At 43.0% G+C, this 13,030-nt stretch overlaps 1 protein-coding gene across 1 annotated transcript in view; it reads right to left on the reverse strand.

The window, feature by feature from the left end:
- The window catches only part of LOC145794965 (UDP-xylose transporter 3-like), a 60,251-nt gene extending 47,625 nt beyond the window's left edge, over positions 1-12,626 (reverse strand). The window contains exon 1 of the mRNA XM_082877480.1: positions 12,506-12,626. Coding sequence (XP_082733606.1) covers positions 12,506-12,626 — 121 coding nt within the window. The remainder of the gene's footprint in view (positions 1-12,505) is intronic.
- Positions 12,627-13,030: the final 404 nt, after the last annotated feature.

Here is a 13,030-nt window from a genome sequence, read left to right on the forward strand (position 1 = left end):
ATATCGGAATCCGAGATAAGCAGATAAGGGACAAGAGTCCTAAGGCAAAGAGGGGACTTAACCAAGATAAGGATAAAGCTCTTAGGGAGTTTATCTTTATCTCTTAAAAGAGTCCAAAGTAAGCACTAAAATTGGAGTTCATAGAAGTCATACTTTTAGTGGGACTTGGATTGAGTATATTATAAAAGAGAGGCACCACTGTGGGTCTAAGGTATGCAATTTATGTTTTGAGTATTAAGTTCTACACTTGATTATCTTTGAGAGATATACTGACTTGATCGTCGGAGTGCCCCCGGGTGGAAGAACCACCGCCGGAGCCTTTTCTTTCTGTTTCAGGTTGCTGAAGCCATCTATTCTGCCTGTGCTCTCCAGTTGATCACTAAGCAGGCAGTGTGGTCAGATTTTTACCCACACAATTTGGCGCCGTCTGTGGGAACGAAGGAAGAATAGATGGCCAGTAACGGACAGCAGGAAAATTTTGAGGATGACGCTCCCGCTGGGAATGACAGACCAATTGACCTTGACATTGAAGGAGACAACCACAATACGGAAGCCCGCGACCAAGGTCACAAAGAGAACGACGTCACCCCGGAAGGCGACACGTCAAAAAGGACAAACCAAGGAAAGTACTACAATGAAGATAACCTCCAGGTATGGAGGGACAGGTGCCTACGGAGGGATGAGGAAGTAAAAGAATTAGCGAACAAGCTGGCAGACCTTCAGTCAGTCGTCAACTTCATGATGCAAAATAATGTTATGCAGCCACCATACCGCTACAAGATATGCCGATGCCAGCAACCAACGCCCAGAGGGGCGGAAGAAAAATAATCCCCGACGTCCCTCAGCATACCAGGAGCGGAAGGCATTCTCACCGGCCTTCCAGGGAAGTCGGACGAGAAGAACCGAGGCAAGAGGAGTCCCGAAGGACGCACCACACGAAGAATCCAGAGCCCAAAGAACATCGGCATGTTCAAAAGCAAGCACTCTGCTTTGACACAACCCATGGAGAAAGATCCAAACGGACCCACCACGAGGACGAAAGCAGTGTACCAAAAAGACTAAAATCCAAAGACAGCCGAGCTCCAGGGAGGAGCAAAGAAGACCTGAGGGACTACCTCAAAAGGAGGCAGCAGAATGCTGAAGCCGAGGTAAACTCCCCAGTAAAACCGAAGACAGCCTTCTCGGTGGAACTGGACAAATTCGAACCACCAAAGAGATTCAGCATGCCGAGGTTCCAAATTTATGATGGCAAGTCAGATCCAAACTTTCATGTTGGACTATACTTGAATTCAATGGCGTTATATAGCGGGAACGAGCCGTTGCTCTGCAAAGTATTCCCCGCATCCTTTGGGGAAATTGCATCTGATTGGTTCCATAAATTACCAAAGGGAAGCATAAAGACATGGGAAGGCCTGGCCGAGATGTTTGTGGCCAGGTTCGTGACCAACAAGCTGCAACCCCTGAGGGTTGATGCTTTGATGGCTCTAAGAATCACCAAGGAAGAAGGCCTTAGGGCCTATGCGAAGAGGTACTACGAGGTGTTCAACCGAATACCCGAATGCAACCAAGAGCTAGCGGTCGTATCTTTCAAAAACAGCCTAAAAGATGACTGCCCGCTACGGAAGTCTTTGGCAAAAACATTGCCAAAAAGCATGGAGGAACTCATGGCAAGGATCGAGAAGTATGCCAGAGCCGAAGAAGATACATCGGGAAACAAAGAGATAAAGCAAGAAAAGGGAAATGGCTCGCCGAAGCGAAACCGAAGCAACACTGGACCGACCAAACAAGAAACAGAGTTGAGAAATAAACAGGCGGTAACAACGGTGTTCCGGATCCCAATCCATAAAGTCTTAGATCGGATTCGAAATCAACCTTATTTCAGGGCTCCGGCAAGAGCACCGGGGGAATTCATGGGAAGGAACGTTGGTAGACGTTGTGCCTACCACAATGAAGAAGGGCACCCAACTCAAGGTTGCAGAGCCTTAAAAGCACACTTGGAAGACCTGGTAAGACAAGGCCTTCTGAGGGACCTGGTCGATGAGGCCAGAACAAGGGAAGAACAGGCAAGGTTGCCTCAAGCACCAGCAGCACCCCCTCCCCCAGCACAGCTACCACAAGCAGGAGAACCGAGGGTGGTTAATGTGATCCACTCAAGGGTCAACGAAAACGAAGTCAGAGGAGAGACCCAGAGGGTAAGACATTTACAGCATATCTACCAAGTCGGGGAAAAGAGACATCGGCCAGAAGAATGCCAAGGGCCGATGATAGCTTTTACTGAAGCCGACCTGGAACTGGTCCAACATCCGCATAATGATGCCTTGGTAGTATCCCTCCAGGTTGGGGAGTGCCAAGTAAAACGCATCCTAATAGATCAAGGCAGCTCCTGTGACATCATGTATGTCAGATGTTACAAGGAGCTAGGCCTTCACCCTGATGACTTAGAACAATCCAGCGGCCCGATGGTCGGCTTTAATGGAACGCCGACATGGCCACTGGGTGCAACAAGCTTAGAGGTACGAGCCGGCACTAAGAAGATCAGAACGGAATTCCTGGTAATTGACACGCCCTCACCATACAACATCATCTTGGGAAGGCTGTGGTTGCATGCAATGGGGGCAGTTCCCTCAACGTTGCATCAACTACACTGGTTCCCAACAGAGCATGGGATTGAAGAAGTCAGAGGGGATCAACTACAAGCAAAAAATTGCTCCATGACAGCAATGAAATCCACCTGTAGTATACGAGAGCCAAGAAACGCAGAAGTTGAAGATGAGGACATGGAGGTCCTAGAAGACGTCGGGAAGGAACCAGCCGAAAAGAGCGAAGAGGGGCTAAAAAAAAATTTCGTCCAAGAGGACGACGAAGAACGTTTCTTTCTTCTCAGCTCAGGCTTAGCTAGAGAAGAAGAGAAAGAACTGGAAGATTTCTTAAGGGCAAACATAGAGGTGTTCGCCTGGACACCTTATGAAATGCCAGGCATTGACCCCGAGGTCACTTGCCACAAACTGAATGTCGACAGATCGGCACGACGTTGATGCACGTTGAAGCAGTAGAAGAAGAGGTAGACAGACTCCTGGAGGCCAGGGCCATCCGAGAAGTTCAGTACCCAACATGGCTGTCCAACACAGTAGTAGTAAAAAAGAAGAATGGCAAATGGAGGGTTTGTGTAGACTTTACCAGCCTCAACAAAGCTTGCCCCAAAGACAGCTTTCCTCTGCCCAAAATCGACCAACTGGTAGACGCCACTTCAGGACATGAAAGGATGAGTTTTCTGGATGCATACAGAGGGTACCACCAGATTGCCATGTACCCTCCAGACGAGGAGAAAACCGCGTTCATCACCCCTAAAGGCCTGTACTGTTACAAGGTAATGCCTTTTGGGTTGAAAAACGCAAGAGCAACCTATCAGAGGTTAGTAACAAAGATGTTTAAGCACCTGATTGGCAAAACAGTAGAAGTCTACATCGACGATATGGTCGTAAAGACAAGGGAATCAAAGGGTCATCTTGCCGACCTAAAAGAGGTCTTCCACATACTCAAAAGATATCGGCTCCGACTCAACGCCTCAAAATGCACCTTTGGGGTTGGATCAGGTAAATTTTTAGGATATCTGGTAACAAGAAAGGGCATTGAGGCCAGCCCAGACCAAATCAAGGCCATCCTGGACTTACAGAGCCCGACATCGGCAAAGCAAGTTCAAGTGCTTACTGGAAGGGCCGCAGCCCTAAACAGATTCATCAGCAGAAGCTCAGATAAGTGCAGACCCTTCTTCAACCTGGTGAAAAAAGCCACGGACTTCCTATGGACAGAGGAATGTGAAGCCGCCTTAACCGACCTAAAAAAGTACTTGACCACAACTCCGGTTCTTTCCAACCCAGTACCAGGGAAGGAACTGTTTTTGTACTTAGCAGTCTCAGAACACGCAGTCAGTGCAGTGCTAATCCGAGAGGAAAAAGGAGAACAAAAGGCTGTTTATTATGTAAGTAAAACTTTGGCCGATGCAGAAACAAGATACCTACCACTAGAAAAATTAATGCTAGCCTTGGTAATGGCTTCAAAGAAATTGAGCCATTACTTTCAGGCACACAAGATTGTGGTCCTAACAGAGCACCCACTGAAGTCCTTGTTGCAACAAGGAGACTTAACAGGAAGGATAGCAAAATGGGCAGTAACACTGGGCCAGTTTGATCTAGAGTTTAGACCGAGAACAGCAATAAAGGGCCAAGTTTTGGCCGACTTCGTCGCAGAACTCACACCTGAAGCCATCACACCTCGGGCTCCGTCGAGCCAAGATGAGCATTGCCCCAACAAGCAAAAAGAATCCCAGTCAAAGACAAAAAAGCAAGAGAAAGAAAAGCTCAGACCCTGCAGCATCTACATTGGCGATTCATTCAGACTATTCGTCGATGGAAGTTCAAACCGCCAGGGAGCAGGGGCAGGAGTACTGCTGATATCTCCAGATAGAGAAATAGTAGAACAGTCCATCCATCTGGGGTTCAAAGCCTCCAACAATGAAGCAGAATATGAAGCATTAATTGCAGGGCTAAAGCTAGCAGCAGCAGCAGAGGCAAACGAGGTAATTGTTTTTTGTGATTCACAACTCATTGTTAACCAGTCAACAGGAGAATTTGCAGCCAGAGACGAAAGAATGTCGGCATATGCAAAGGAAGTCATCCGACTGGCAGCCCTATTTCAGAACTGCAGGTTACTCCAAGTTAGCCGAGATGACAACACCCACGCCGACGCGTTGGCTAGCCTGGCCAGTTCAGTTCAAACTGGAAGAACAAGGACAATCATGATCGATTACATGTCGGCCCTAAGCATTGATAAACAGAGCACCGAACAAGAAGCAATGTGCGTAGACTTGGGACCAAGCTGGATGGATGCAATCATTGCATTCCTAAAAGAGGGGAAGCTCCCAGAAAACCATAAGGAAGCACATAAAATCAGACTGAAGTCGGCCAGATTCAGCCTAACAGCAGAAGGCCATCTCTACAGAAGGTCCTTCACTGGACCGCTTTTAAGGTGCGTACACCCTTTGCAGGTTGAAGATTTTTTTTACGAAATCCATGAAGGAATTTGTGGAAGCCATGCTGGGGGCAGATCATTAGCCCACAGGGCCATTACCCAGGGGTATTGGTGGCCCTACATGCAGAAGGATGCCGAAGCCTATGTGAAGAAGTGCGAACAATGCCAAAGGTTTGCACCTTTGATACATCAGCCAGCTGCTGACCTAAACCCAGTATCTAGCCCTTGGCCGTTTGCCCAATGGGGCATGGATCTGGTTGGACAACTGCCCCAGGCAACTGGACAAAGAAAATACTTGCTGGTAGCAACAAACTACTTTACAAAATGGATAGAGGCAGAACCTCTTGCCAAAATCCGAGATGTAGACGTCAAGAATTTTATATAGACAAACATTATCACCAGATTTGGGATTCCAAGAGCAATAGTTGCCGACAATGGAACACAGTTTGACAGCAAACTCATCAAGAACTTTTGTGCAGATCAAGAATTATTTCTCAACACCAAGTTTCCCCCAAAGCAATGGGTAAGCAGAGGCATCCAACAAAGTAATTCTGGATGGAATAAAGAAAAGGCTGCAGGCAGCAAAAGGAAAATGGGTAGACGAATTGCCCAATGTACTTTGGGCATATCGGACTACGCCGAGAAGATCAACAGGAGAATCCCCCTTTGCCATGGCTTATGGCACAGAAGCAGTCATTCCAATTGGAGATCGGCATCCTAGGGATCAGAACCCAGGGAGTAGAGAATGGCACCAATGACGTACTCTTAGCCCGAGATCTGGATTTATTAGAAGAACGAAGAGAGAAAGCTGCCATTCAGCTTGCAGTATACCAGCAACAGCTTGCCAGAGCCTACAACAAGAAGGTCAATCCAAGAGATTTTCAAGTCGGCGACCTAGTCCTGAGAAAAGTCGTCGGAAACAAGAAGGACCCCAGGGAAGGCAAGCTTGGCCCAAACTGGGAAGGACCCTACAGAATTACTTCAATATTAGGCAATGGAGCATATCGGCTTGAGGACAATGAGGGCAAAGCACTGCCTAGACCTTGGAATACTTGTAATTTGAAATTTTTTTATCATTAGATGTACATCATATTCTGGCCGATATCATCAATAAAGTCCTTTCAGAATTCTCTCAACACACATGATTAAGAAAGTTATGCATTAATATTTATTGAAGACATAATTAATATGAACCCAAGTCAAACTCAGGTTCACATTGGGGGCAAAGAAAAAGCTGAAATTATTCCTTAATTCACTTGTTGAAATTTGTAGCAATTTACAAGTTGGAATTAAGCTGATTCCTTATCTTCGCTTGTTGAAATTTGTAGCAATTTACAAGTTGAAGTTAAGCCGAAATTATTCCTTAATTCACTTGTTGAAATTTGTAGCAATTTACAAGTTGGAATTAAGCTGATTCCTTATCTTCGCTTGTTGAAATTTGTAGCAATTTACAAGTTGAAGTTAAGCCGAGATTATTCCTTAATTCACTTGTTGAAATTTGTAGCAATTTACAAGTTGGCATTAAGCTGATTCCTTATCTTCGCTTGTTGAAATTTGTAGCAATTTACAAGTTGAAGAAAAGCCGAAATTATTCCTTAATTCACTTGTTGAAATTTGTAGCAATTTACAAGTTGGAATTAAGCTGATTCCTTATCTTCGCTTGTTGAAATTTGTAGCAATTTACAAGTTGAAGTTAAGCCGATATTATTCCTTAATTCAGTTGTTGAGATTTGTAGCAATTGACAAGTTGGAATTAAGCTGATTCCTTATCTTCACTTGTTGAAATTTGTAGCAATTTACAAGTTGAAGTTAAGCCGACATTATTCCTTAATTCACTTGTTGAAATTTGTAGCAATTTACAAGTTGGAATTAAGCTGATTCCTTATCTTCACTTGTTAAAATTTGTAGCAATTTACAAGTTGAAGTTAAGCCGAGGTTATTCCTTAATTCACTTGTTGAAATTTATAGCAATTTACAAATTGGAATTAAGCTAATTCCTTATCTTCACTTGTTGAAATTTGTAGCAATTTGCAAGTTGAAGTTAAGCCGAAAGTTATTGCTTAAGTTCTCATAGCAACATATGGGTTGTTGAAACCCTAAGGAAGATGCTTAACACTTGTTGAAATTTTAGCAATTTACAAGTTTATGTTAAGCCGACATATGATCACCAGCCGAGGTATACAGAAACTTACAAGTTGAAGTAAAGGCTAAGTATATCGTTTAAACACTTGTTGAAATTTATTTAACACTTAGAAAAGTCTATAGTATATGTTAACACTTGTTGAAATTTGTAGCAATTTACAAGATTGCAGGTCAGTATTTTGCTGAAGTAAAAATTTTTTAGTTATACCCGAGGTATGTAACCCCGAGAAGATTGCACAAAGGATGCAACATGAAGAAGCATACAAAAATTTCTAAGTATAGAACTATGCAGAAGCAATCAACAGAACATCGCAAGGTTAAAAAGCATCTATAGGAAGAGCAGTTGCAGTTACACATTGAAAAAGTTACATCGGCCACAAGAAGGAGTTTTTAATTATCTAGAAATTAAAAGAAAGTACAAAGTACAAAGTGCAGAAAAAGAAGAAAAAAGTACAAAAGACGTTATCAAGACTCTTCAGTACTAGCAGCTGCAGGGGTTGGGACCTCAGACGACTCTGGAAGAACCTCCTCGGCCACTTTTTCCGCTTGTATCTCGGCATCAATCTCTGCGATTGTTGTCTCTACACTTCTTTCTATCAAGAGAAGATCGGACGATAGCTGCCCAGTGACAATTTCCTTAGTGACAATTTCCTTGGTTGCTCCCTCAACCTCATCACCCTCCTCATCCAAGGTTAAGTCCATAACCTGCTCAGCAGGAGGAGGGGACTTGGCTTCGACGGCATCCTTGGGTTTTCTCACCAAGGCTTCTTCATTGGTTTCCTTATCTTCATCCTCGGCATCAGCCTCAGACTCTGATTCGCCTTCAGGTGGAGGTGGAGGAAATGGTAAAGGAATAGCGCCGGCCTGGCGCAATGGCGAGTCAGCAGGAAGATCAAGCTTCTTTATCAGGGACATCCAACCAAGAGAAAATCCCCTGTTGCATGCCTGCCTGACTTGAGGTTTGTAGTCCTCTGCGACGTCAGCCATGCCCTGGGCATAGGCCTTTTTGTCGGCCTCTTTTACTTCGACCTCTTTGGTGGCCAGAGCTTGCTGAAGTTCTTTCTCCGCCTGGGCCTTCTTAGCCTCAGCATCTCTTTTCTCGGCCTCAGCAACTTTTTTCACGGCCTCAGTGGATTCGGCCTTCTCAAGAGCTAAAGTTTGGGCCTTAGTAGCCGCCTCGGCCTGATCCTCCAATTTTTTCATCCTTGATTCAAGAGATCTGATCTCCTTTTTCATGGAAGATGCTTCCCTCTTCATATCAACCAATCTTTGCCGGTTTTCAAAAGATTGCATTGAAAATGAATGAGCGTGCTGAATGGCCTAAGGAAAAACAGAAGTGTTAGAAAATATTTTCAGTAGGAAATAGAAGGAAAAATCACAAGTGCAAACAGGAACACTTACTTGAACGGAGTGTTGGAGCATAAGAGCGTAATTCTCATACTCACTAAGCTTAGCATTTCGATCCAAATCATTTGGAAGGAGAAGAGCAGTGCTGAGGGCGACACCAACGTTAATATCGTCGGCACTTTCACTGGCCATGATAGGCCTATCCTCCAGAGTTAGTTCAGGAGCCCATGGAACGTCGGGCTTCTTTGATGCCGAGGTCGTCGCGGACGATGACCTTGGCCTCTTAGATTGTGTAGACCCTGAGGGTTGGCCCTCAGCAGACCTCTTGGTGGCAGCAGAGGTTGATTTTTTGCTTTCTGCTAGTTTAGAAATAGGCAAAGCATCCTCAGCCTCGGCATCTGTAGCCTTGGCCTTGGGCTGAGCCTTTTTAACTCTCTTTGGCTTTGGTGGGAGCATTGATTGCGTTGGTACAGCCTCGGCGTCAGTTGGAAGGTCGGCAAGAAGATCTTGAACGACAGGCCTTGGACGAACCATCTCGGCAGTCTTTACAAGTCTTCGTCGACGTTTACGTTCTGGAATTGGTATTAAGAAGGGGGCCGAAGTTGATGGAAGATCGGCTGGGTCAGAGGTGGATCCTTGATCTGTTCGGGATGAAGAAGCGGTTACAGTTGTAGCAGTAGGTGGAGACAGACTCTTTTTCTTCCTTCTTGGGATGTCGGGCAAAGTGGATTTGTACGTAGGGATAAAGTTTAGTAATAGTGGGGCTTTTCGTTTGTGGATTGGAAGGTCAAGGAGCTTTTTCAGATCTGTTCCTGGGAAGAAGGATTGGCGGAAGTTTTTCGGTGGCTGATGAAGATCTGCATGACAAAGAAACAGATGTCAGAAACAGAAAGTATTAAAGACTTAAATAAAAACAACTAAGTGTTGGCTCAGGGCTCTTACCCTTGCCCTCTGAAATTGTTCGAGGAAGAGGGTAGAGGTGGACATCTTCGTCTGGGCCAAATTCCCAATTTCCCGACGCAATAACAAAGTCATCTCCAGCTCCCTTGTTGGAGTCTGGAAGGTCGGCTACAATTTTAAACTGGGTGGATCTCGGCTTAAGGTAATAAACAAAGCCCATATCCTTCAGGTTGAGGGGACACATGGTATAGCAGTACTGAAGGTCGGCCAGGGTGATTCTAAGATTCTCCTACCTAGCTAAAGCGATAATACCGTTAATCACCCTATATGAGTTGATAGTAAGTTGCATGGGGTTCAGCCTGTAGAAATAAAGAACTTCACGAAAAAGGGGATGAAGTGGAAGTCGAAGTCCACATTCGGTAAAAGCTACTATAGGAAAAGGCATTGTATGATCTGTGGGCATGATGGTATCATTATCCCCAGCTAGCTTAAGGTGAATATCGGCTGGGATAGAGAATTCTTGCCTAAAGTATTCAAGTTTTGTTGGGGTATTTACCCTATGCCTCCACATACCCATTATGTCAGCTTAAAATATGTTTTAGAGGATGGGCGTTTTTAAGAAGGGTTACAAGAACCTCGGCAAAGACCTAGGAAAGGGCTGATAAGGCTTGTTTCAGTTTTCCCTAAATTTAAAGGTTCTACGTACAAATCCCAAACCTAAGAACTATAAAGATCAAGATCGAAGGCACAAATCTGGGACAGATACAAAAAAGAGAAAACAAAGACGAAGTTTCAGATTCAAGAACAAAGATGGACTATCAGAAACACGAAGAATACAAAGGGATAAAGGTCAAGAATTATGGCAAGAAAAATATTGAAACAGTACAAATGTTCAAAATATGGGAGAAATCGAGCAACAAAGCAGTAATGGTAAAAGCACATAAAGAGAATAGAAGAATTAAAGGAAAGGGTCTTACCAAAACAAATGAAGCCGGGGCAATGTTCGCCGAGCTCAGAAATCGGTTGCAACAGCAAAGAAAGCTTCACAAAAATGGGAGATTAAGGACAATTCCAGAAGAGAGATCGAAGCAATGGCAGGTTCGAGGAAGAGAAAGCTTTCAGAGAGAGAAAGAGTAAGAAACCAGAACGAAAAAGTGAAGGAAAAATGGAGGCAAAAAAGAGTTTTGTCAAAAATTTGAAACGGCAGCAAAACTAGGGCAATTATTACGCCTAGAACAACGCAGGCGTCAGACGGCGCAGACAAATGACAGACAGCTTTCAGGCGCATCGCAGACACGCTCCAATAAAGACAAAACACGTGGAAAGGAACGGTTAGAAATGCATGACAGCTCATGCGCGTGGAAAAGTACGATCGAAACCTTGTTCTCCGAAGAGAACACGTCGGCTGGAAGAGGATTATCTCGGCTAAACAGTTTTTGAGCCATTACTCAGAAAAGAAATGTTGAAATGTCGGTATAGGTTCCATCACCTCAGAATGCCGAGGTAATAGAACCTAGGGGGTAGTTGTGGGGATATATTTTCTGAATACCAACACGTGGCATGGTGACGCCGACGTGTTAGCCGAGGTGCCACGTGTCGTGGTAGTTAAGCCGAGAAGATCTCGGAGTTGCCGAGGTTATTCCCGAAGATATCGGAATCCGAGATAAGCAGATAAGGGACAAGAGTCCTAAGGCAAAGAGGGGACTTAACCAAGATAAGGATAAAGCTCTTAGGGAGTTTATCTTTATCTCTTAAAAGAGTCCAAAGTAAGCACTAAAATTGGAGTTCATAGAAGTCATACTTTTAGTGGGACTTGGATTGAGTATATTATAAAAGAGAGGCACCACTATGGGTCTAAGGTATGCAATTTATGTTTTGAGTATTAAGTTCTACACTTGATTATCTTTGAGAGATATACTGACTTGATCGTCGGAGTACCCCCGGGTGGAAGAACCACCGCCGGAGCCTTTTCTTTCTGTTTCAGGTTGCTGAAGCCATCTATTCTGCCTGTGCTCTCCAGTTGATCACTAAGCAGGCAGTGTGGTCAGATTTTTACCCACACACAGAGGATTTAGAATCTTCAAATCACTATCCGTCACTTAAATGATGTACGCTAATATTCTTGTAATGGAGCTCGTTATCTAATTGCTATTGTCTAAAGAAATATGTAAATAAACCATGAACTAAAACTTTGTGCAGTAAGAAATGAAAAAACCCATACTTGGGAATAGAAAAGAAATTGCAAGGACTTGAACACCTATAAAGTGCCTTATGTGGAGGGTTTTGTAGCCCTGTTGATAGGATGGAGGAGCCAATACACAATTTAAACACAATTGTTTTTTTTCTTGTGTGGTGTTGGTCAGAAAAAAGGCAAACCCTTTGTTTGGGAATTTTTGCACGTTATTCATATATTGCTTACACGGCTCCCCCAAACAATGGTTTACTTTTAGTTCTGGAACATCATGGCTTATTTGGTGCAGCTTATTGTAAGTTAAAAGTCGATAATCAAAAAATATAAGCTAAAAACAACGGCCCCTCAACTTCCAAATAACCAGGTTTTTTCAGATTATTTAAGTTATTTATGCATAATAAAAGCAGATGCTACAAAAAAAAACAATTCGACACAAACTCCCAAAATAATTATTAAAAAAAAAAAAAAAAACTATAAGCAACTAAAATAAGTTGCACCAAACAGTCCCTCATATGGTGCACTTCACTGAATTTGCTAAAAAAAAGGGTACTTACCAATCAGTCCTATTAACTAGACTTATTTACCTACAAGTCTTAATTGATAAATTTATCACTATAAAAAAAAGAGATTAATAAATTTATCACTATAAATTTATTCATATAAAACAAAGTGACTGATAAATTTATCATTATAAATTTATTCGTAAAAACAAAAGATTGATAAATTTATCACTTAATAAATTTATTAATAGGACTTAATGGGTATAAGTCTCAAAAGTAGGACCTATTGGTAATTTATCCAAAAAAAAAAAAGAAGCAAAAAACTAAAAACAAAAACTGAAAAACAAAACATATTCAGCTAAATATGCAGCTAACAGAGTGATTATGAGCAACTCACCAAAATTGAAACTTAATGCGGTGATAAGTGCCTTATTACAGATCACAATTAATACTGATGAAGCCACCGACAGAGTCAGAGGTCCAACAGTCCCGAGCTGAAACCTCTGGCTCTCGCTCATCTTCTTCTCCTTCTCTAATTACACCACCTTCATTTCAACCAAACAACAAACCATCAAAACCCTAAGTTTCACAACAACAACAACTAAAATTACAAAAGAATAAGAGTGAAACTACCTACAATGAGATAAATTATACTGAAATTCAAAGCTTCTGCGAGGAATGCTTCGAAAGAGCACGAATTGGATAGCAAAACCAACTCAATTTCTTCAAATTCAGCATGCAATTAACACCGAAAGAGGAATAAAATTATCAAAGTAGTTTTTAGCTCAAATTAAGAAGAGAAGCAAACTAAATTCAGCATATGTCATCATTGAAAAAGGACTAGATCTGATCAACATATATACAACACGCACATATCTATATAAGAAGTTTTTTCTTCTTCATGCTCGTGTTTTTTTTTTTT

The sequence above is a fragment of the Camellia sinensis genome, chromosome 1 (genome assembly GCF_055761805.1).
Source record: "Camellia sinensis isolate YWXY chromosome 1, ASM5576180v1, whole genome shotgun sequence".
NCBI classification, from domain to species: domain Eukaryota; kingdom Viridiplantae; phylum Streptophyta; class Magnoliopsida; order Ericales; family Theaceae; genus Camellia; species Camellia sinensis.